Source organism: Anomaloglossus baeobatrachus, chromosome 6 (genome assembly GCF_048569485.1).
Source record: "Anomaloglossus baeobatrachus isolate aAnoBae1 chromosome 6, aAnoBae1.hap1, whole genome shotgun sequence".
NCBI classification, from domain to species: domain Eukaryota; kingdom Metazoa; phylum Chordata; class Amphibia; order Anura; family Aromobatidae; genus Anomaloglossus; species Anomaloglossus baeobatrachus.
Window position 1 is genome coordinate 366,535,652 of NC_134358.1, and position 24,747 is coordinate 366,560,398.

Sequence of the window (24,747 nt, forward strand, 5' to 3'; positions counted from 1 at the left end):
CTGTGTGTGTGTGTGTGTCCCCTCCCACCGGGCTGTCGGCTAGTGGACTGGACTGGCTCCACCTCTGGGCAGCCATCCATTGGGTCCCGGACTAGTCAGTCATCCCTAGTTGGGAGTGGGGAACTAGGGATGTTGTGTCTTTGTGGTACCGTCACTTGTCTTCCTGGTTCTTGGGGGTAGGCCCTGCATCTTTGTCAGGATGCAGTACCTAGTAGTGCCCTGAGGGGTTCAGGGGGGCTGCATTCCTCCTTGGTTAAACACGGCACGTCCTTGGGCTGCAAAAGAGTAATACAGGTTTAACATTTTTTTCTTTTAAAACAGTAAAATTATTAACATTTCTCCCACGCAGGGGAGGCATTGCTTTAACTGTTGCAAACTGGAGTACTCCCGGCCCCCCCCCCCCCATCACCCACCACCCAAAGATCCTGGTCCCCAAAACCCCTAGAAGGAAGGTCACCGGTTTCCATGGTGACCGGGTCTCGGACGACTCTACCGCAGACTCTTTCCTCTCCTGTTGGTAGTATTAGTGTTCTTATGGCAGGGTTGTACTCTGGTATTGGCACAACTGATGCAACTATTTACACTGCAAGAGTTCGGGTTATTTCCAGTCCAATGACCAGTGGTCCATTTCTATATTAAACTGTGCAGTAGTATGCAAATATTTTTCACATTATTTAAACTTTATAACTCTATTTACATAAAAACACTGATTTACACATTTTTCTGTGGACATCTATTCTCTGTAACTGAGTGGGGGCTGACCCAAGTTGCTATGGGTTGATCTGCGTAACTCTGGTGTCTCAGCTGATCCCTGTTGTGTTCTACTGTCTACTGCAAGTGTCTCACTACTGGTTGTAGGTGGATTAGGCAATTGTCTGCATATTCTTGGTGAACTAGCAGATGTACTGTTTCAAGGTTCAACTTGAACTGGTACTGGTTCTTCCACGGGTTGTGGGAATGACATTACTGACATGATTATTGCTCCATTGTAGTGGGGCCAATTCTCCGGAAAGTCTCAAAGTATTGTATGTATCACCTTTTCTTTCTGCTCTGGTACTTGAGGTGTACTTGGTGTATCAGCGGTTCTGGGCATTTCTTCAATTGATCCCTTGAAACAGTTAAAGTTTTTCGTTTATCCTTGCTGATTAAGCAGGTTTTCTTGTTGTCAAAATTAGAAGGTAGTACAGTATAGGGTTCTTTTTCCCATTGATCATCCAGTTTGTGACCCTTCCTTTTTCTTTTTAGAACTTTTTCTCCAGGTGTTAAAGGAACAGCTTGTGCTTTCTTGTTATAGTCCTTCTCTTGTTTTTCTCGACTTTGGTTTAGGCTCTGCTCAACATATTCCTGTATTCTCACGATTAAAGTCCCAATCAGCATCTGGGGAATTGGTTTCTGGAATTCCAACTTCCATTTCAATATCTACTGGCAATCTTCCAGGTCTTGCTCGCATTAGATATGCTGGTGTACATTTGGTTCAACTTACAGGAATGTTATTGTACATGTCCACTAGGTCAGGTAACTTTTCCGGCCACATGTTCCTTTTTTCTAGTGGTAGGGTTTTCAACAAATTGATGACTAAGTGGTTCATTTTCTAACACATTCCATTTGTTTGTGCATGGTAAGGTGTAGTACGTATCTTTTTACATCCATACAGGTTGCAGAATTCTTGGAATATTTTGGCTTCAAAAGCGAGACCTTGATCCGTCAATACCTGTTCTGGGTAGCAGTGAGGTCTACAAAAGTGAGCAAAGGCTTTTGCTGCAGTACTTGCTGTTAAGATATGTACAGTCATGGCCAAAAGTTTTGAGAATGCTACAAATATTAATTTTTACAAAGTCTACTGCTTAAGTTTTTCTAATGGCAATTTGCATATACTCCAGAATGTCCTAAAGAGTGATCAGCTTAACAGAAATTACTTGCAAAGTCAATATTGGCTAAGAAAATTAACTTTAACCCCCAAAACACATTTCAACATCATTGCATTCCTGCCTTAAAAGGAGCAGCTAACATTGTTTTAGTGATTGTTCCATTAACACAGGTGTGGGTGTTGATGAGGACAGGGTTGGCGATCAATCAGTCAAGATTAAGTAAGAATGACACCACTGGACACTTTAAAAGGAGGCTGGTGCTTGGTATCATTGTTTCTCTTCAGTTAACCATGGTTATCTCTAAAGAAACACGTGCAGCCATCATTGCTCTGAACAAAAATGGCCTAACAAGGAACAGTATCGCAGCTACAAAGATTGCACCTCAGTCAACAATCTATCGCATCATCATGAAATTCAAGGAGAGAGCTTCCATTGTTGCCAAAAAGGCTCCAGGGTGCCCAAGAAGGACCAGCAAATGCCAGGACCGTATCTTAAAACTGTTTCAGCTGCGGGATCGGACTACCAGCAGTGCCGAGCTAGCTCAACAATGGCAGCAGGCTGGTGTGAGTGCTTCTGCATGCACTGTGAGGCAGAGACTGCTTGAGCAAGGCCTTGTTTCTAGGAGGGCAGCAAAGAAGCCTCTTCTCTCCAGAAAAAACATCAGGGACCGACTGATATTCTGCAAAAGGTACAGGGAGTGGACTGCTGAGGACTGGGGTAAAGTCATTTTCTCAGATGAATCCCCTTTTCGATTGTTTGGGACATCTGGAAAACAGCTTATTAGGAGAAGAAGAGGTGAGCGCTACCACCAGTCTTGTCTCATGCAAACTGTTAAGCATCCTGAAAAGATTCATGTGTGGGGTTGCTTCTCAGCCAAGGGAATCTGCTCACTCACTGTCTTGCCTAAAAACACAGCCATGATTAAAGAATGGTACCAGAATGTCCTCAAAGAGCAACTTCTCCCAACTGTCTAAGAGCAGTTTGGCGCCCAACAATGCCTTTTCCAGCATGATGGAGCACCTTGCCATAAACAAAGGTGATCACTAAATGGCTCATGGAACAAAACATAGAGATTTTGGGTCCATGGCCTGGAAACTCCCCAGATCTTAATCCCATTGAGAACTTGTGGGCAATCATCAAGAGACGGGTGGACAAACAAAAACCAACAAATTCTAGCAAAATGCAAGCATTGCTTATGCAAGAATGGACAGCTATCAGTCAGGATTTGATCCAGAAGTTGATTGAGAGCATGCCAGGGAGAATTGCAGAGGTCCTGAAGAAGGGCCGACACTGCAAATATTGGCTTGCTGCATTAACTCATTCTAACTGTCAATATAACCTTTTGATACTCATAATGTGATTTGCAATGATATTTCTGTATGTGATGTAAACATCAGACAAACACAATTAAAAACCAGAGGGCAACAGATCATGTGAAAATATAATTTTGGTGTCATTCTCAAAACTTTTGGCCATGACTGTACAGGTACGACCACTAAGAATCTGGAGTAGTGATCCACCATGATGAGAGCGTAGGTATAGCCCTTTCGACTGGGTGTTAACTTTACATGGTCCAGGGCAACAATTTCCAAGGGCTGCTTGGTGACAATGGGTTGCAGTGGTGCTTTTTGACTGTTATCTTTTCTCCTCAAAGCACAAGAACCACAGTTTCTGCACCATTTTTCTATGATGGTTCTCATCCCAATCCAATAGAATCAATCATGCAGCAACGCTTCCAGCTTCTTCCATCCGAAATGTCCTGCTCGATCATGGTACGCTTCCAAGACTAACTGGACACGTGCTTTAGGTATCACCACTTTGAATACCCTTTCATGAGTTTTCGGGTTAGTAAGACTTCAGCACAATTTACCTCGATGGATATATAGCCTGCTTCTCTCCATCCACAACCATTGGGCTTCAGGCTGTGCTTCAGGACCCAGGTAGGAATCTGGTTGGGCTATCAACTCATTGATCAGTCTTACAGCAGGGTCATTGTCCTGTACTTCCTTCCAACCATGATGAGGTAGCGGATCCAATGTGGTTTCTTGGCACATGCTGTAAGCCTGGTGGTTCTTTAGATCACTGGGACGGTGAAACGCTGGCAGCTTCATTTCCTCCAGCTCGTCTACGTCCTTTCATTCATCAGCTAGGTGGGGCATCCTGGACAACGCATCTGCTTTAGCGCTCTTGCTGCCAGGCCGATACTTGATGGTAAGGTCATAGTTAGCCAGACGAGCCACCCAACGTTGCTCCAATGCACTCAGCTTCGCTGTATCCAGATGGATCAGGTGGTTGTCCGTGTAGACTGTGAACTTCGCAGCTTCCAGGTAATATTTAAACCTTTCTGTCACAGCCCAGAGCAATGCCAGGAACTTCAGCTTAAAGGAGCTGTAGTTTTCAGGATTCCTTTCCGGAGGACAGAGCATCATGCTTGTGTCGCGGGCGGGGAGGACGCCATCACTGCTGCGCTCTCGCTAACGCTCGGGTCCGGCGCTGTTACGGCTGCTGCTCGGTGGCTCGAGCGGTGGGCCGGATCCAGGGACTCGAGCGGCGCTCCTCACTCGTGAGTGAAAGGGGTGGTTGGTTTAGGGGATTTAGTCCGTGACGTCACCCACGGGTCGTGGGGAAGATGGGCACCACCGCTGCTGGTGACTGGGATCCCGGGAGCGATGGTAAGGAGCAGCTGGGATGTTGTTTTCCCCCTCCGTGGGTAGGGGTTGGTGGTCCCGGGGCCCGATGATGTTGCGGGGAGGCAGGGTTGGTGAGGTGCAGGGTTGCAGGGACAGCGCGGCGCGGTGCCGGATGGCATGGGTGTACTCAATCAGCAAGAAAGGTACAAAGTCCTAGGTAAACCAAACGGCTGGATGGACGGGTCCCGCAGCCGGCTGCAGTGCTTCTCCCCGGACAGGTGATGGCGGCTGTCTTTCCCTGCACCTTGATGTTCTCTTTCTGACTGCTATGGATTCCCAACGGTAGTCCGCTCCCTGGTGTATGGGTACTGGAGGAGCCCGTTTGCCCGCAGACGCTGGCCCTTGGGTCTCTAGCCTTAGGCAGTAGCTGTATACCCTCACGGTGTGGGCTGTTGCCTTCAATCGGGACTTTTGCTGTTGTGAAACCCCTGGGGTTCCAGTCACATTCGGATCTGACTATTGTCGGCGGCTCCAAGCCTGGTCGGGGTCCGATGGCCCTGCCTGTGTGTGCTGGCATCACTTCGCTCCCCGGTCGGTACCGGCGGGCCGTCGTCCGTCCCTGGTCCTACGGTTCCGCGTTGCTCCACCACTCCTGCAGACAGCCACCACCGTCTGCCAACCTTGCTGTTAGTGCCTGGGCCACTATCCTGACACCCAAGTGTTTACTCCTCTCACTTCACATTCCTACACTGTTCTGTCACTTTTCCCGCCTCCAGGCCTGTGAAGTCCTCGGTGGGTGGAGCCAACCGCTTAGCTCCGCCCCACCTGGTGTGGACATCAGACACTTGGGGGAGGCAACAAGGGTTTTTGTTTGGCTGATGTCCCTGTCTGATGGGGGTGGGGGTGTTTGGATGTTGTCTGTGACGACCTGGCTAGGCCAGGGCGCCACACTTGCGTAGGCAATCACTCTTTCTTTGCCATCATGCACTTGTGATAATACAGCTTCCAATCCCACGTTGCTGGCATCGGTATCCGTACTATGGCCATATTGCCTACCAATACCTCATATATTTATTTATTCTTTTGCACAGAATATTTTTTACATGATGCAGCCAGGCCTCTTTATGTTAGGCCTTGCATACTATACTCACTGTCCCTGCATGGAGCACATATATAGTACTGGCGCAGCCCGCTTGCATCTATTGTGCTGAGGCGTAACTAATAGGCTGCATACCAGATATTGTGAACCTACGTGTGTGAACAGTGACCTATGCAAGCCACAAGTGTGCAATTTTACCATCTTCCTTGCACCTGTGATGTCTCCATTTAATTGAGGCCTTGCTGCATCCTGGCAGTGCATTAGTCTTTTTGGCCTTGGGCAGTTTGCATCTTCTGCTATTAGTCTGTGATGTGATGTGATGTGATGTGATGTGATGATTTATGTATATACATATATGATATATTAGTGTAGGGACCCACAAAAATGAGGATCCGTGACGTGGATTGTGAGCTTTTCGTACTATGGCCATATTACCTACCAATACCTCATATACTTATTTATTCTTTTGCACAGAATATTTTATACAGAATGCAGCCAGGCCTCTTTATGTTAGGCCTTGCATATGTCGCGGGCGGAAGGGCCGCGCTCGCTACGCTCGGGTCCGGGGCTGCTACTGCTGCTGCTCGGTGGCTCGAGCGGTGGGCCGGACCCGGGGACTCTAGCAGCGCTCCTCGCCCACGAGTGAAAAAGGGGGTGGTTTGTTTGAGGAGATAGTTTGTGACGCCACCCACGGGTCGTGGTGATAATGGGCACCACTGCTGCTGGTGACGGGGATTCCGGGAGCGATGGTAGGGAGCAGCTAGGATGTTGTCCCCTCCGTGGGTAGGGGTTGGTGATCCTGGGGCCCGGTGGTGAATGGGGAGGAGGGCTGCTGGGCGCAGTGTTGCGGTGCAGTGCCTGATGGCACTATTGTACTCACAAGTAAACCACACAGAGTCACTGGTAAACTAGAAACTGCCGGAGTCCACAGCCTTCGGTGCGAAGGGTGTTTGGGGTCCCACACTCAGTACAGCAGGATCCTGTTCTTGTTTTGCAGCCAGACGCTTCTCTCTCCTTCCTCAGTCGGGAACGGGAAGCCCACTCCACCTGCAATGATCCGGGTCGCCCCTTGATGCCGGCGGGCCACTACCCTGCCCCGGCCACCTCGGGCCCCTTCCTCACACTTCTCTTCCTTATAGCAGCCAGGAGCTATCCTCTCCTGGTCTGCTCTCTTCACACTCCAAACTCACTCTGCACCAGCCCCTCCTTTCCTGCTCAGTTTAGCTCTTACACTGGGAGGGGGGGGTGTCTGTCTTGCTGCACTGGTGTGGGATCATGTTACCAAGGAGGAGAATGGCCTGCACTTTTCTGGATTTATGCAGGCTCTGTGAGACCCTGGTTTTGCCAGGGCGTCACACATACTATACTCACTGTCCCTGCATGGTGCACATATATAGTACTGGCGCAGCCCGCTTGCATCTATTGGGATGAGACGTAACTAATAGGCTGCATACCAGATACTGTGAACCTGCGTGTGTGAACAGTGACCTATGCAAGCCACAAGTGTGCAATTTTACCATCTTCCTTGAAACTGTGATGTCTCCATTTAATGGAGGTCTTGCTGCATCCTGGCATTAGTCTTTTTGGCCTTGGGCAGTTTACATCTTCTGCCATTAGTCTGTGAGTTTTTGCATCAGTATACAGTACAAACGGAAGGTTGTAGTCTGGATACGCCAGAATCTCCTCACCTGTCAGGGCCAACTTCATCTGTCTGAAGGAATTTTCTTCTTCACCCTATTCAAATGGAGGACCAGAAGTCTTGCCCTTTTTGGCTTGGCCTACCTGGAGTTTTAGCAAAGGTGCGGCCATCTTTGTGTAGCCCTTTATGAACCTCCTTTTGTATCCTACCAGGCCAGGACCTGACGTACCTCTTTGACGGTGGACGGTCTTGGCCAATTCTTGATGGCTGTAATCTTTTCTGGGTCTAGCGCCATGACTTCTGCACTGACCACGTGCCTGAGATATTGGACCCTGGGTTTCAACAAATGACACTGGGACAGCTTCAATTTCATCCCCTACTTTGACAACGCTTCAAATACCTCTGCGAGATGTTCAAGATGTTCTTCGTAAGTCTTTGAGTATACAATCACATCATCCAGGTAGAACAGTATGGTCTCAAAGTTGCGGTGTCCTAGGCAGCATTCAATTAGCTTCTGGAATGTTCCCGGTGTGTTACACAGTCCAAACGGCATGCTGTTGAATTCACACAGGTCCATGGGTGTGGCGAATGCAGTCTTCACCCAATCCTCTTCAACGACAGAGACCTGCCAATAGCCACTGGTGAGATCTAGGGTAGAGAAGTAGTTTATCATATGCACCGTCCCAGAGAGGCACGCGCTGCTACATGTGCAGTTGAAATGATGTTGTGGCGACTGAGCCGTAACTCTGTCTCCTGATGAACCCCAATGTATAAGTGGGGAGAAACGCGTCGAGACTCTGATATTGATGTGAATAACAACTATGGATTGAATTACTGGATACCAGAGAGAAATAGTAGCATAAGGGTGTTCCCTAGAAAATGACTGAGATACGTACCTTTATATAATTCCTTGGTATTATATACTATTATCCCATCTACCCTTGATCAAATAAGAAGGGAAGATATAGGGACAGATACCATGGGATAGCCGCCGAGGAATGGGGGCACCAATTTACCTTTAGTGTATGTGTAACTTAGGTTATATCTCCATTGATAGGTAGTGAAGAGAGAATTAGCTAGGGTTTATCTAGAATATAATCCTCCATCTCTATTTATCAGTTAATGTTGGTTTATTACCTCAACTGAATATTTGTATTTATTCAATTGCTAATGGCTCTTTATGGTCCTGTTCCTATTGTGTTGTGTTTACGGTGTGGGATTGTATGTGACTTTTTAATCAATTTAGAAATAAAGATGTGTTTTTAGATATATTAATTTAGGTAGTCTCTGGATAAAAAATAGAGAAGTAGTTATCAGCCTTCAGCGTAGCCAGCGACTCTTCTATACGGGGTAGCGGATAGGCATCCTTGTGGGGGATTCGATTGATTTGCCTATAGTCCACACACATCCTCATGGTGCCATCCTTTTTCTTGACTAGAACCAGTGGAGCTGCCCAGGGGCTACAACTATCTCTAATAACCCCAGCCTCCTTCATGTTCCTCAACATCTCCTTTTGCACACTGTTAGTGGGTGGTATGGGTCTATATCTTTCTTTGATAGGTGGATGATTACCCGTGGGTATGTGATGTTGTACCCCTTTGATCCTCCCAAAGTTTAGTGGATGCTTACTGAAAACTTGTTTGTATTACTGTACTACCCGGTAGACTCCATTTTTCTGATGTGAAGAGGTGGAATCAGTACCTACATGCAGTTCCTGACACCAACCCTCTAATTGTTCTTGGGGATAGTCATCTTTTACCTCCTCTGATGGGGTTAGGGATTCCATTGCCTGGATAGACACTCTCTTCAGTGACTGTGAACAATTTGGCAATGGTGGCATACCTGGGCAATTTGGTTTCCTCCTCCCCATAATTTAACACTCGCACGGGCACTCTTCCCTGGTGAACATCAACCACCCCCCTGGCTGTCAGGACAGTGGGCCAATGATCAGAGTGCATGGGCTCTACCATTGCCTGGTAATCTTGCCCATTGAGGCCTATGGCCGCCCGACACCATATCATCATTTCACTTCGTGGGAGTATCACAATAGGGCCAGCATCTATTACCTGTACGTTGCCAAATTCCCCACCAGATAGGTTTACCTGTTGTCTCTGCAGGAGGGCTCTGATTTCTCTGCAGGATCCTCTGCTGCCCAGCACCCACAGTTTCAGCAATCTCTTGGAGTAAGAACAACACTTCCCCCAAACAATTTTCAATGACATTTGTACCCAAAATCCCCTTTGGATTCTTATCACTAGCATCATTTTCCACCACAATCAGTCCTTGGTTCTTAAACTCCACCCTCCCTACTTTTATGGTTACCTCCTTAAACCCAATCTGAGTCACTGGTAACCTGTTGACAGCATAAATAGTGAGGCCCGCATCCAGCCGGGTGAGTTCAGCATCTGACATCTGGTGAGAAATTCATGTCAATAGCACCTTTAGAAATATGTTTACTTAACAAATTAAATTGGAGAGGCGTTCAATACTTATTTTACCCGTCAAATGTGTTGCACCCAACCATTAACAAATGCCATGGCTTGTTCAGTTTACACCACAGCAATCCATGACTGATCTGTGATTATCATACATAATAAGCAGTGTTCTAACACCTTTCTAGCTAGCATTAATGTTTGCAATACTTTGTCATGCAGTTTTTATTGAGGATTGGGCCACACGGGGTGGCTTCTCTCCTGTGGGTAGCCATAACTCTTGCTGGTTCACTAGTCCTTCCTTTCACCACTTTTAGAACATACTAGCCGAATACTGAGAATTATCCAAAAGACCTGCTGTTTTGGAGATTGACAGTCAATTGTCAATCCATTACAATTTGTCAGTGTTACTCGGATTCTTTACCTTCACCATTGTACCTCTGTATAGCACATCAATTCTAGGAACTGTTTATCCATTTGCTGCCTAATGGATTTCACCTTTTGACCGATTATCTATCTCCTCTCTTCATTGGTATTTAGATTCATTTTTATTCCTGCTTATGGTAAATGTGTTTTTCTTGTAATCAAAAGATCATTAAGGAAGCAGAAGAGTTCATAGTTGAACAATACCGCCGCCTTCGACAGCGTGATGGCAGTGGAGTCACAAAATCTGCATGGAGGATTACAGTCAGGCAGCTTGAAAGCTTGATCCGATTATCTGAAAGCATGGCTCGTATGCACTGCTCCGATGAGGTAATGAAGGTCTATGGAAATCTAAATTATACAGAATCCAATGTCTGGCTTCAGGCTTACACACGAGCATATAACATGGACGAGGGCTATCCAATGTTTCATCGGCTAGCCATCGGACAAATTTTATACTACTAAAAAGCAGTGCCAATCAATGCTGCAATTGTCAGCGTATATTGGACAGCATGCAACTATTCAAGTTAATGGGTGCATGCAAAACATTAGACTACATTCTGTCATACGGGAGTAGTTCAACTTGCGCCAACACAGACAATGGAGACATTTTGTTCACCATCTTCTCCTCACCTGTACTCAGATTCTCGCACGTGAGTAAATCTGATCAGAGTTTGAGCCAAATGTCATTAACGTAGTAGGCTGATTCTCTCGCATGACAGAACATACGCTCGTGTGACCACCATCTTTAGAAGAAAATCTTGTGTGACCTCTTTGCTGAAATGAAACACTGGTAAACATTTTATGTTTCAGGTTCAACCAAAACATGTGAAAGAAGCCTTCAGACTGCTGAACAAATCAATCATTCGCGTAGACACACCTGATGTCAGTTTTGATCCAGATGAAGAGAAGATTGTGGAAGGTATTGCCATCATTAACAATAAATATGTATAGACCTGTAATGGCAAATACAAACAAATCAAGACTTTATAGTGTAGGACATAGTTTCTATCTCTCTATCACCGCTCTTCCTTTTAGAAAACAGTGTAACGTTCTTATCTGACAGGATCGGAGATGTAAGCTATGAACAGGTCACAATTTCCCAGGCTTCACATATTGGGAAATGCAATGAGGTCCCTCTGACTCAATCTTGGACTCACCTTCCACTTAGGTCACAAATTGAAGATTGTTGATACCTCACGGTCAACACTGTTACACAACAATCTTTCAGACCTCATAGCTTCTAGGTGGTAACAGATGCCAAAAGTTTTAAAGGACTATGGACTTTTCAGGGCATACAAGGGACAAATGTACTGAAGTGTTAACCTTCTAATATACACATTACAGTGTTTACTGAGACATATAAAGTTTAAAAACTTTTTTTTTTTCTGCATCTATGGGGTAATGTGGTGGGGAAATTTTCCAGGCCTTGTGGTTTGTTTGACACTAGTATTCAGGTTTTTTTTTAAAACATGATTAAAAGAAAACTGTCACCAGGTTTTTCCCACCTAATCTGATAACGTAAGGGGCAGAGATCTTCCAGCGATGTCACTTACAGGACTGCTTAGTGTAGTTTTGATAAAATCACTGTTAAATCAGCAGTAGATTATCATTAAGGGACCACTTGTGTGCTGCCAGGTAGTCCAGCATATTCATGATCTGTGTATTACTGCTATATCTGAAGCATAGAAAACATTGATTCTATCAAATGACAGCAAGCAGCTTAGTAAGTGACACATCACTGGAATCAGGATCTCTGTCTCTACATTATGCTTCTCTCCGATGCGGGAAAAAACCTGGTGACAGGGTCTCTTTAAAGCTTTGTGTGAAGGAGGCTGGCTGACTATTTTACTAGCTGAGCCAGCCCCTTTCTCTCTGTTATAAATCTGCTCACTTCAGTAGCTAAGCCAGTCCCTTTTTTGTAAAATGGGCTTTCTGACCAGCTGTGAAAAATGGCCCCAGGTGCATGATGATACTGGAATAGCTCTATAGGAATTGAAAATCTACTACAGATCATTCCGGGCAAATCTGTGACCAGGCTATTAATACCCCGTAACAACCCATGACGAACAATGTCAGTCATTGGTAGTCTCCCTGCCTTTTGATGTGGGCTTGTATACCGAGCTTGCATCTTTCCCTGCACATGCCAGCTGATTTAATCAGTCAACATGTACCTCTAACAGTCGCAGGTGGAGCAGTGCTCTGCCCACAGCTGTTAATCTGTTAATGGCTACTATCAGTCTCTGACATCAGCAAGGGGGTGTGCTCTTCTGACCCTTCATTAGCACTCTTGTGTTGCGATCGTGGGACGCTGATGTGTTATCATGATGTAATCCCCCGGCAGCGGTCGAACCGCTCGGAATCGGGTGTCGCTACTCGTGGCTTGAGGGTCTACGGACCCAAGGCACAGGGTCATTCTAAAACGTGATAGGGGGTAATTTTCAGGGGAGTTACATAGTTCGTGACACCACTCTTGGTGTGCGGTAATAGGGAGTACCGCTGCTGGCGTTGGTAGTAACCGGGGTGATGGAGTGGGGCACCAGATGACGTTACCCTCCACAGCTAGGGAAAGGCCCCCTGACCCCGGATGGTGGGATGGATTGCAGGGGGAGCACAGGCATGCTGGTTGCAGGGGTTAATCAGGTACTCAGAAGGAAATCAGACACTGACAATGTGGTAAACAAAGTCTCTGGGTGCCGCTGCCCTCTTGGGGGAGCTCGTCCGGGTTCCGTCCCCTGCAGTACTACCTGATGGTCCGGAGCCCGCCTCCGTGCACAGAATTTTAGAAGTGTCCAAATGGCCCGTAAGCTTGGAGCTGTCCGGGCCCCACTTCCTCCTCTGGGTAGTAGAGGAGCTTGCTCTCAGGAGCTCACACTTGGGATTTCAGTGGGCTGCTTTGTTTAGAAGGCCCTATCCTCCTCGTTGCAGTAGTGCCACCGATCTGAGCTTCGTGGGAACAGTCCATAAAGGCCCTGTCCTCCGCAGGTTAATTGCCGGTTCGCTTGAAGCCTCTCCCCGACCCGTCCAGTACCCCAATGTGCTTTCGGCCCCAGACCGGCTATTGGACTGCAGCTGACGACCATCCTCCTTGACCAAGCCAGACACCCAGTCCTAATCTCCCGCGACCGGGTCTCCAACTCCTCCGGGTCCAGACCACCGTCTGCAACCCAATCTACTTCTCCCTTGGGAGCTCCAACTCCCAGCTTCCCCAAGCTCCTCACTGCTCGAGGGCTACCACTATTCTGGCTTGTCACCTCCCACCTCCCTGCCTGACGCATAGGTGGGTGCCCTATTCCAGTTTAGCAGCCCACTGGTGTACGTGACAGGGTGTGGTGCGAGGTGAGATTGGGATTTTGGATGCTGATGGAGGCAGTGCTGCAAGTTGGGAACCCAGAACCAAGCACTGGGAGATAAAGAGCGTGCAGTACCCTGTGACGACCTAACTAGTCCAGGGGCGTTACAATGACAGCCACAGGTCTCATGACCCCCTCTGTCTGTCATTACAGTACTCCTGTGAAAGCCAGGCCATGGCTCTCATTCATAAACTGTGATTTCTTTTATATACAGTAATGCTGTGGTGTCGCTGTATGTAGAACAAATGGTCAAACTATTACAGGTTTAAGTCCTTAAAACAACTATTTATAGAAAGTACAAAGTAAAAAAAAAGTTTTAAAAAAATAAAAATATAGTTCAAATCCTTCCCCTTTTTTACCACATTAAAAATTAAGAAATTAAAAAAAAAAGTTTGCTATCGCTGCATTTGTAAAAGTCCAATCTCTCAAAATATAAAATTTATCCTTTCGGTAAATAGGGTAATAAGGAAAAAAAAGCCAGAATTTTAGATTTTCAGCTGCTGCATCAACAGAAAAAAATGTAATAACGTACAATCAAAACATCTTATGTATCCCAAAATAATATAAAGCATCAGCTGGGGGTACAAAAAACAGGCTCTCACACCGCTCCATACACCAAAAATGTTAAACATTACGGCTCTCGGAAAGTCGTGACACAAAGGTTTATTTTTTTTTTTTCTTCAAAATCTCTTAAATAAAAATACTTAGATAATCGAAAAGCTATTCATGTTTGTGACCTACGTTATCGCACGGACCTTTAGAATCCTACTGCCAGGTCAGCTTTATAGTAAAATGAACCGTCGAAAAACCCATAAATCAGTTGCAACATTTCACTTTTTTTTTTTCTATTTTGTCACACTTGGAATTTTTTCCTCGTTTACCATTATATAATATGATAAATTAAATGGTGTCATTCTAAAGTACAACTCATCCCGCAATGAAGAAGCCCCCACAGGGCTATATCAGTGGACAAATATAAAAGTTATGGTTCTTGAAATAAGGGGAGAAAAAACAAAAGCACAAAAATGACAAATTGCCCCATCTTTAAAGGCTTAAATGAGCATTAATTGGTAAATATTTACTTTTAATATGGTAAATATTTAAATAGTTTAATGCCGAAAATCAGTTAATGTAGCCGGACCCTTAAAGGGAACTGGTCAGGTCCCCTCTGCCCTTGCATTGCAGGCAGTAGAGTACCGTCAATAGAGGCAGGCCACGCCACTGCTATGGGGCCCCATGAGCTGGGGGGCCCGCGGCGGTGGCTGCCCGCTTTCACTTTAATCTCAGGCTGACTCTCAGCGTCGGCATGTACAGTGTCTAGAAGGAGTTTCTCCTGCTCTGTTCCTCGTCTCTCTGGCTGAATTTGCATGCACACGCCCCTGGCTGACGCAGCTCTAGCCAGAGAGTGAAGGTTTGGACTCTGCGGCAGACAAGTGAGCAGCAGCTATTGGTAATGGCTACTGCTCATGGGCGGCTCTGCATGGCGTTGACACTAGCAGGGAGTCAGGCAGGTACAGTCACAAAACTGGAAACAGTAACCCGGGCCCAGCTGTCGTAGTAATCTACTTACGGGACGGTAGATGCTGGAGTGTATGTGTGACGCCCTGGCAAAACCAGGTAGTCACAGAAGTTGTCCACTCTCCTTAATACCACCAAAAACCCACACCCAGGTACAACACTCAGCCATTAAAGCCTAGCCACCCCTTCATGATAATAAGGACACACCAGTGGGCGGGATCAGGTGGATGAGAACGCCCACCTAGGGGTCCTGAGGTGTCAGGGGTGGGAACACAACAAAAGAGTTCTGACAGTTGGAGTGGAGAGGAGTTGAGGAATAGTCAAGTGCAGACAGAGAAGTGGAATCAGAGGTAGGGGCCCCTGGAATACCTGGTTAGGTGGCAGACAGTAAACAGGGCCACAGGCAATGGAGATCCGGTCGCAGGAGACCTTAAGTGGACCTGGGCAGGGTTGTAGCCCGCCGGTGCCGACAGCGGGAATCCGGTCCGGAGGCCGTGCACAGACTGGGTGCCTGGACCCCAGGACAAGGAAGGTTGCATGCCCCTTGTTAATTAACCAGCAGAGGACGAGGTTTCAGGTCTTGTTCTCCAGAAGCCCAGAGAGCGAAACTGAAGCCCAATGCGGGGGATAGGGTGTCCGTCAGAACCCACAGAAATCCCAAGGGTCAGATTTCGCGGGCCATAGTTCCCAAACATACACAGTACCGGGAGTGGACTTCCCCTGTTCCATGCGGAGTCGTCCCACAGAAGACACAAACACAGAGTGCAGGAGGAAGGGACCCCTGTTTGCAACACCCGGGTGTGGGACCCGAATACACCCACCAAAGGTGACTGGTCACTGGCAACTTGGTTTACTACTGTAAAAAAAACAATTTTTTGACCAAAGAAAATATATAAATGGTGGCTCCACTCACTCAGCAGCAAAACCTATAGGAAACAATGAGTGAACAAGTCCGATGATAAAAACATATTTTTATTGGATAATAATTAAAAACGCAAACGTAAAGGACAAAAGATGAGGTCACAATCAAATACCCTCAGGTGATCAGAATTTTAGTCTATAGATGGCATAGATGCACAGAAAATATGTGTCAAAGAAAACAATAAGTCATAAGAAAAATGGACCCATATTAGAATTTAGAAAACATCCACAAAAATACTGAGTGGATACAACACATATAAATACCATATTATACTGTCCCAATGGGAAGGAAATAAAACATTTTCAAAGGCAAAAGCCCGTTGTATCCACTAAATGGCAACAAATGCTGATAGCATAATAATGAGGCATGAAATAGAATGGTAAAGGACCTTGATATGAAAAATAAGGTGCTGAACAGTAAGTGGAGGGAATATGGGTCAAGCTGGAAAGAGATGAACCCCAAGAAAAAGGGGGAAAAGAAATACCAGAGGCAGAAGCATATAATGAGAATCAAATATTGGCAAAAAGGTAGTAAAAGTGCAAAGATGTTATTCAGATAGAAGTCCAAGGCAAATAATAATCCTACAAAGTATAGCCAAAGGCTATAGGAACCAACCATAGCAATACTGAAGACACTAGTTAACGACACAAGGTATCAAGCAGATGATAACCTGAGGGTAACAGGATACCCCAACACGTGATTCGCAAAAGCTTCTTCCTAGGGGGTTTACTACTGGACTTGTGTGTGATTACTGAACTGGGAATATACCATCTATCCCCGGTCCAACCCGGTACGCCACCTCCAGCCACCATTACTCCAATGTACCAAAGGGCCCCGGGACTACGCCTCCCCTACCCGTGGAGGGGATCCCATCTGGCTGCCCCGCTCCATCAGCCCCGGGTGCCCCATCAGCCCTGGGCGATGCATCACCAGGCAGCTGCGGTGTCACCATTCCTCACCGCAACCCATGAGTGGCGTCACCGACACATCAATCCCCTGTAAATACCCCTTTCCGACGGTTGTGAAGACGGACGGCCGTGCGAGCCCAGGTCCGGTCACCACTCAAGCTGCAGCAGCGAACCCAGATCCAAGTGGCCCCAAAGGCATCAGCGGCTCCTGCCTGCGACAACCCGAACCTGGCGTCACAACAGGATTCCTACCCCATCTACAAACCTGTGGGACGTGCGCCTTCTTGTGAACTGTAGACCGTGAACCGTTATAAAATTTTGGACTGCCGCCATCTTGCCCGCCATATTTGGCGCCAAAAACAACATCGTCCTCTCCTTCCCCGAAAAAGGCGCGATGCTGAAATCCCGCCCCCTAAAAATGCAGGCGGAACCCGGTGACTCCCAAAACATGAAGGACAGTAAGTCCCGCGAGAGTACTGTCGAAAACCAAGGGGGAAAGACCGGAAGGATGTCGGCACCTGATGGCGATGGTGGAGCCGTGGCTCCCGCAGCGGTGCAGGATGATGGAGAAGCGGCAGGCCGTGCTCCGGTCGCAGGAGCTGTGGAGCCTGCGGTCCCGGCGGTTACACAAGTTATGCCGATTACTTTACCTTACCTGCTCGGCGCTGCCCGGCTGCCCTAGTATGATGGCCGACCTGATGCCCTGCAGGTATTTAAGAAGAAGATATGCACTGTCCTTGATATGTATGCAAAGACTGGCAAGCAGCGCGCATCAGTGGTGCTCGGACAGCTGACCGGCGCCGCCGATCAGGAGGTGGAGACTTGGATTGACGAGAATCAGGCCTCGTTAGCCGCCATCTTTGACAAGTTGCAAATAGCCTTTGAGACCCGCACAGAGGCAGAATTAAGGATGCAGTTTTATAACTGCCGGCAGTGTCCACAGGACAGTATTAGAGACTATGCCCTGAGACTACAAACCGCTCTGTGCACTCTGAGGAAGGTAGACTCTATCAACGAGCCGGAGAGTAACGAAATGCTGGTGGAGCAGTTCCTGCAGGGGCTATGGTCAGCGGAGGACCGTAAACCGCTGCGGCTGTGGGCCCTGGAGCATCCGGACTTAAATTTTACAGTCCTAAAGGACCGGGCCATCAAGGCTTTACAAACCCCGGAAGCTAGTGACTCTGTACCATCGTCCTGGCCAGCTGACACTTCTCACTTATTAGTGAAGCCTCCTCTATTAGCCCTCCCAGCACCTGCAGTGCTAGCAGCACCCCCTGGAACTCCCGGTGACCTGTCATCCCAAGTTCAACAGCTGAGCAAGGACGTCGCCAGGATCCTCGAGGCCATGCAGCTCCAGCCAAGACCAAGCCGGCGGAAAAGGTCCAGCTTGCCGACAGCCCTGAGGATGTCCCCTGGAGGCAGAGAAGGAGCAACAACCGGTATGGACAACCCGTTTGTTACAGGTGCAACAAGACCGGCCACTACTCCCGTCGGTGTACATTAAATGAACAACCCCTGAGGCCAAGCGCCAATCCTCAGGAATAGATGAACCAGGCCCAGCTAATTGCGTGAGTGGTATGTCGGTGGCCGCCCCATCATCTCCCTCACCGTAGATGGGATTCCGACGTTTGTACTCCTGGACACTGGCTTGCAGGTAACGACTATACCTTATGTACTGTATAAGCGTTACTGGCCTGATGATGATATCACCCCACCAGACTCTGGCCTTACTATTATTGCGGCCAATGGACTCCCAATGACCCAAGTGGTAACTCTTAAGGTGGGGCGAGTGGAACTAGAGCATCAAGGACTTATAGTGGTGCAGAATGACCCTAGTGACCGCAACCCAAAAATGGTCCTAGGAACTAATTTTATTGAAAATTGTATGGGGGAGGTATTGCACCTATTGCAACAGCTGTCTGCCACGGCAGGAGTGGGCCAGCAGAGGGCTCTGCAATGTGAAATTCGGGCCTTCCTGCAGTGGCGACAGGTGAATCTATCTGGTGGAGAGATTGGTGGTGTGCGAGTGATGGATGTAGCACCTCTGGTAGTGCCTCCGCGAAGTGAGATGATGATTTGGTGGTGTGCAGCAGTAGGTACCCGTGGACAGGATTATCAGGCAGTGGTGGAGCCCCTGCCTTCAGAACACTAGCCCACAGTTTTGGCAGCCAGAGGAGTAATTGATGTCCGAAAGGGGAGAGTGAGAGTGATGAGTTGCGGGGAGGAAGAGGTTAAGCTACCCAGATATGCCACCATTGCTAAGCTATTCACCGTAGATGCACATGCCATACAAACCACTGCATCCCCCATCACTGCACCTCAACCAGCTAGTGACAGTTCATCAAGTCAGTCAGAGGTGTGGTGTCGAGAACTACACGTAGGCACTGACTCCACACCTTCACATCACAAGGAGGGGTTCTACAGGGTAGTGCAAGAATACAAGCAAGTCTTCAGTAAACACCAGTTAGACTTTGGGAGGATTAAAGGGGTCCAACACTACATCCCCACAGGTGCACACCCACCCATCAAAGAGAGGTTATAGGCCGATACCGCCTCTACATTACCAGTGTGCCAAAGACCTGTTAAGGAACATGAGGGAGGCGAGGGTTATCCGTGATAGTTGTAGACCCTGGGCAGCTCCGTTGGTCCTGGTAAAGGACGGCACCATGAGGATGTGTGTGGATTACCGGAAGATTAATCTGGTCACCCACAAGGGTGTATACCCTCTTCCCCGTATTGAGAAATCGCTGGCTGCATTGAGAACTGCAAATTACTTTTCCACTCTTGATCTCACTAGTGGCTACTGGCAGGTGTCCGCTGCAGAGGAAGACTGGGAGAAGACCGCCTTCGCTACCCCGATGGGCCTCTGTGAGTTCAACAGCATGCTCTTTGGGTTGTGCAACGCACCAGGAACCTTTCAGAGATTGATGGAGTGCTTCTTGGGACATCGCAACTTTGAAATGGTCCTGCTATACTTGGATGATGTCATTGTCTATTCAAAGATGTATGAAGAGCATTTGGAACATCTTGCAGAAGTCTTTGAAGCCCTCTCCAAGTACGGGATGAAATTGAAACTGTCTAAGTGCCACCTACTGAAGTCCAAGGTCCAATATCTCGGCCATGTGGTAAGCGCAGAAGGTGTAGCTCCGGATGCAGAGAAGATAACCGCCATCCAGAACTGGCCAACCCCCACAACCCTCAAGGAGGTATGGCAATTCCTGGGCCTGATGGGCTATTACCGCCGCTTCGTCAAGGGTTACACTAAGATGGCAGTTCCTATGCAAGACCTCCTTCTTAGACAAACCAAACATGGTAAAGTCCCCGTTCTTCCATTTGCTTGGTGCAAGGAGCAGGAAGATTCCTTCCAGCAGATGAAGTTTGACCGAAGAAGAGATCTTGGCGTACCCAGATTACGGCCTCCCGTTCATACTATATACGGATGCGAGTAACGTAGGATTGGGAACTGTCCTGTCCCAGAAGCAGAATGGAAAGGAGAAGGTAATAGCTTACATGAGTGTGACGCTCTTGCCTATCAGGTCGTCACAAGGGTGCCGTACAATCTGCCCTTCTGCATGCTACCTGCTCCACCTTGGGTATGGGTCCTGTCAATTTGGTGTTGCTACCAACAGGTGTACATAAATCCTGAGGAACACTCTGCACCACACCCACCAACCACCCATTGGGCAGCCTGAGGGGAATAGGGCCACCCAGATGGGGGGATAGAAGAGGAAGGGCAGAGATGTCAGTAGTTGAGCAGTGAGACAGCGGTGACAGTGCAGGTCACGCTGTGGAGCTGGGCTCATGTACCCGTGCCAGACGTTGGCCTGGCCAGAAGGAGCTGGAACCCCGGTCACAAGGGGTAGTGACAGGGGGTACGGTGCTGCTACAGAGAGCAGGCCGGCCTCCTTATGGTACAACCGGGCAGGGGCCAGGGCACGACTGGGTACGTGGACCCTAGGCTTGGAAGTAGCTTCACACAGCCCAGTAATTCACCCGACGGGAATGGAGTCTTCATGAACTGTTCCCCACCCACTCCAGAATCTGGGTACTAGCACAACGAGGGGGATTGGACTTCCCAAAATCGTCCAGAAAATCCCAAGCCTGAACCCTGAGAGCAGCCTCACCTTGCTAGCCAGGGGGTGGGCGGGACCCGAGTAGTCTTAGGTGAAAGGGATCCATCAAGTTACACACAGTGCCAAGGGACAAGGCTTCAGACCAACCAGCAATACCAAAGGGGCACGGACCCAGTGTGCTCAACCAAGAGAAACAGAGCATTCAAGAGTTTGGTTTACCTGGTCTCAGCGTCAGTGACTTTGGACTGTGTGAGTATCCGATATCCCTTCACCCCCGACTGGTTCCCCACTCCATCCAATCACCGGGCCCCGGGACACCAGGCCCCTACCCACGAAGGGGTTAAACATCCTACTGCTTCAACATCGTCACCGGGCTCCCCAACAGCGGCGGTGGTCTCTCACATTACCACGCACCGTGGGTGGCGTCACGAACATTATCCCATTCACCACCCAAAACACATTTCCCCCTTTTTATTTCCGAGGTAGCCGGGCGGCCCCGCCTCAGATCCGGAGACCCCTCGAGCCACTGAGGATCCGGGTCCGAGCAGCCCGTCGACTATCGCAGGGGCGGCACACGAGCAGGAAGCTCCGTCGAGAGATGAACCCTGAAAATTACAGTTCTTTCAAGCTGGAGTTCCTGGCACTCGTCTGGTCGGTGACAGAAAGATTTAAGCACTACCTGGCTTCTGGAAAGTTCACTGCGTATATGGACAACAATCCTTTGACCCCAGCGAAGTTTGGAGCCTTGGAACAGCGTTTGGTAGCCTGGTTGGCGAACTATGATTTCACCATAAAGTACAGAGCAGGTCGGAAGAATACCAACGCTGATGCGTTGTCCAGAATGCCACATCTGCCTGATGGTGGGGTGGATGAAGATGAATTGGAAGAAATTGAACTGCCTGCATTCCATTAACCTGCTGAGTTGGATAATACCAGACCTTACAGCGGTCAGCAGGAGGCAGCATTCAACCCGCTACCCCATCATGGTTGGCAGGAGGCCCAAGATAGAGATCCTGCAGTCCGACTGATCAAGACGCTGATTTCCCAGGCTGATTCCAGGATGGAGCCTACTGCACCGGTAGAGGCACAGAGGCTGTGGAAAGAGAGGGGCCGGTTATATTTGCAGAGAGGTAAGCTGTGCAGAGGACTGATTAATCCCAAGACGCCAGAGAAGATCTGCCAGATTGTAGTACTTCAGGCATACGTAGCGGTGGTCCTGGAGGCTTATCATGATAGAGCTGGACACTTCGGCTGGAAGAAACTGGAGATGCTGCTACAGAAACGCTTCTACTGGGCTGGAATGAGAGAATCCATCGAAGCATGGTGTCGGGATTGTACTCCCTGTGTGCCAAGTAGAAAGGATGGTACGAGTCGGAGTGCCCCGTTGCAGCCAATAATTACCAACCAGCCGTTGGAACTTGTCGCTCTGGACCACGTCAAGCTCACACCAAGTAGAAGCGGGTATACGTATGCTCTCACTATAGTGGACCACTACTCAAGATTTATGGTCGTGGTACCCGTCAAATATCTAACTGCTTGCACTGCAGCGAGGGTTTTCCAGGCGCATTTCTGCTGACCGCATGGCTACCTTGAGAAGGTACTTACAGATCAAGGCCCAGCCTTTTAAGTGGAGATCTTCAAGGAGTTCTGCAGTCTATACGGTTGCAGGAAGATTCGTACCACACCATACCATGCCCAAACCAATGGGATGTGTGAAATGATGAACCACTTGGTTATCAACCTGCTTAAGACTTTGCCCCTTGAAGAGTGGAATCAGTGGCCTGAGAGACTGCCCGATCTAGTGGATATGTATAACAACATCCCTGTCAGTGCTACTAAGTGTACGCCTGCTTATCTTATGAGGGCGAGGCCTGGGAGATTGCTGGTGGACATGGACATGGATATTGAGGTGCCCGAGACTATCTCTCCAGCTATGGACTGGAATTCCAAATGCCAGATGCAGTACAGACAAATCCAGGAATATGTGGAGAATAACTTGAACCGGAGCAGGGAGAGGCAAGAGCAGCACTTTAACAAACACGCGAAAGCTGCCCCCTTTGCACCAGGAGACGTGGTGCTGAAGAGAAAAAGAAGACTGAATAAATTGGACGAACAGTGGGAGAGGGCCCCCTATGTTATCCAACCCTCTGACTCTGGTAATCAGAAAACCTACCTTGTCAGCAGAGATCAAGGGAAAACCACAGCTACCGTCTCCAGAGACCACTTGAAGTGTCCGGAACCCCTGAAAATCGTGGAAGAAGTTCCCACTCCAGCCCCGGGCATGGAAAGAAGAAAAGGTGATCCACACCATCCTAGGTGATTTCCATGCGGATTGGCCGATGCAAAATGGAGCAGTGATTGTTCCCATTCTAACATTCCCACAACCTGTGGAAGACCCAGAACCAGAGAGGCCCATTGACACTCCACCAGTACATAAACCTAGGGATGCACCTGCACCCATGTCACGTCCCCGTAGGTCTATACCTACTGTACCCGTCACTAGGAGGGAGGAACCCGTAGATAATTCTACCCCACAGAGCCTACGAGAAAATGTAGGGTTAAGGAGGTCCACACGTTCTAACCTAGGTCAGCCACCGCTCAGATATAGGGAGTGAGAGTGAGTGGTGCCTGTATGTCCTTGTATATAGCAATGTATGTATATAATTAAATGCTAATCAACCGTGTACTTTACCTGATTTGTTTGAAGAAAAGGAGTAGGTATCGGATTCCGGCTACCCTTCTTTAGTTAACATGTTTCCCCTATTTAAAGTTAACCATGGACCATGGCTTCAGGACTGGTGAAGCCACCCAAAAACTTTCTTGGGCCCTGTAAATAACCCCAATCTACCTTCCTGTTACTCCACCACCAGGACTGTAACGCCTCTGGAGAGGTTGGTTGGAGGAAGGGCATGCGGTGGAGTCGGCCGAGGCCCAGTCATCAATAAAACCGATGGCTAACCTCCAGGCCAAGGGTTCCGGACCGTGGACTGGTGGGTAAGGGACTTTAACCCAGACATTCTGGACACCCACAGGAACTCAGGACGGTGTGACACCTGTGACTAGCGGTGGCACCGAGGATGGGTTCAGGTGTTTTGGGTGGCGGGTGAAAGGGAAGGAGATAATGTTTACTTGTTCCTTGCAACGTTTAAGTGATGTGCCTCCCTTATGGGGCGAAAAGTTTTACAAAGGTTTTCCATCTTCATACTTGTTACATTTTCTAATTGCAGAAGCAGAAAAAATAAACGTCAGTGGCCGGACAGCCCGAGAACGGGCTGTATTCACCAAGGGGGAGTGTGACGCCCTGGCAAAACCAGCTAGTGACAGAAATAGTCTACTCTCCTTGATACCACCAAAAACCCACACCCAGGTACAACACACAGCCATTAAAGCCTAGCCACCCCCTCAGGATAATAAGGACACACCAGTGGCCGGGATCAGGCGGATGAGTACTTCCACCTAGGGATCCTGAGGTGTGAGGGGTGAGAACACAACAGAAGAGTCCTGACAGTTGAAGTTGGAGTGGAGAGGAGTAGTCAAGTGCAGACAGAGAAGTGAAGTCAGGGGTAGGGGCCTCTGGACTACCTGGCTAGGTGGCAGACAGTAAACAGGGCCACAGGAGATGCAGATCTGGTCGCAGGAGACCTTAAGTGGACCTGGGCCGGATTGTATCCCGCCGGTGCTGACAGCGGGAATCCGGTCCGGAGACCGTGAACAGACAGGGTGCCTGGACCCTAGGACGATTAAGGTTGCATGCCCCTTGTTAATTAACCAGCAGAGGACGAGGTTTCAGGCCTTGTTCTCCAGAAGCCCAGAGAGTGAAACGGAAGCCCAACGCGAGGGATAGGGTATCCATCAGAACCCACAGAATCCCAAGGGTCAGAT

The 24,747-nt window shown here is 48.4% G+C and overlaps 1 protein-coding gene across 1 annotated transcript in view; it reads left to right on the forward strand.

Moving 5' to 3' along the window:
- LOC142243927 (maternal DNA replication licensing factor mcm6) overlaps positions 1–24,747 on the forward strand; it is a 470,818-nt gene that overhangs the window by 369,225 nt on the left and 76,846 nt on the right. The window contains exons 13-14 of the mRNA XM_075316119.1: positions 10,260–10,421; positions 10,905–11,013. Of these exons, the coding sequence (XP_075172234.1) occupies positions 10,260–10,421; positions 10,905–11,013 (271 nt within the window). The remainder of the gene's footprint in view (positions 1–10,259; positions 10,422–10,904; positions 11,014–24,747) is intronic.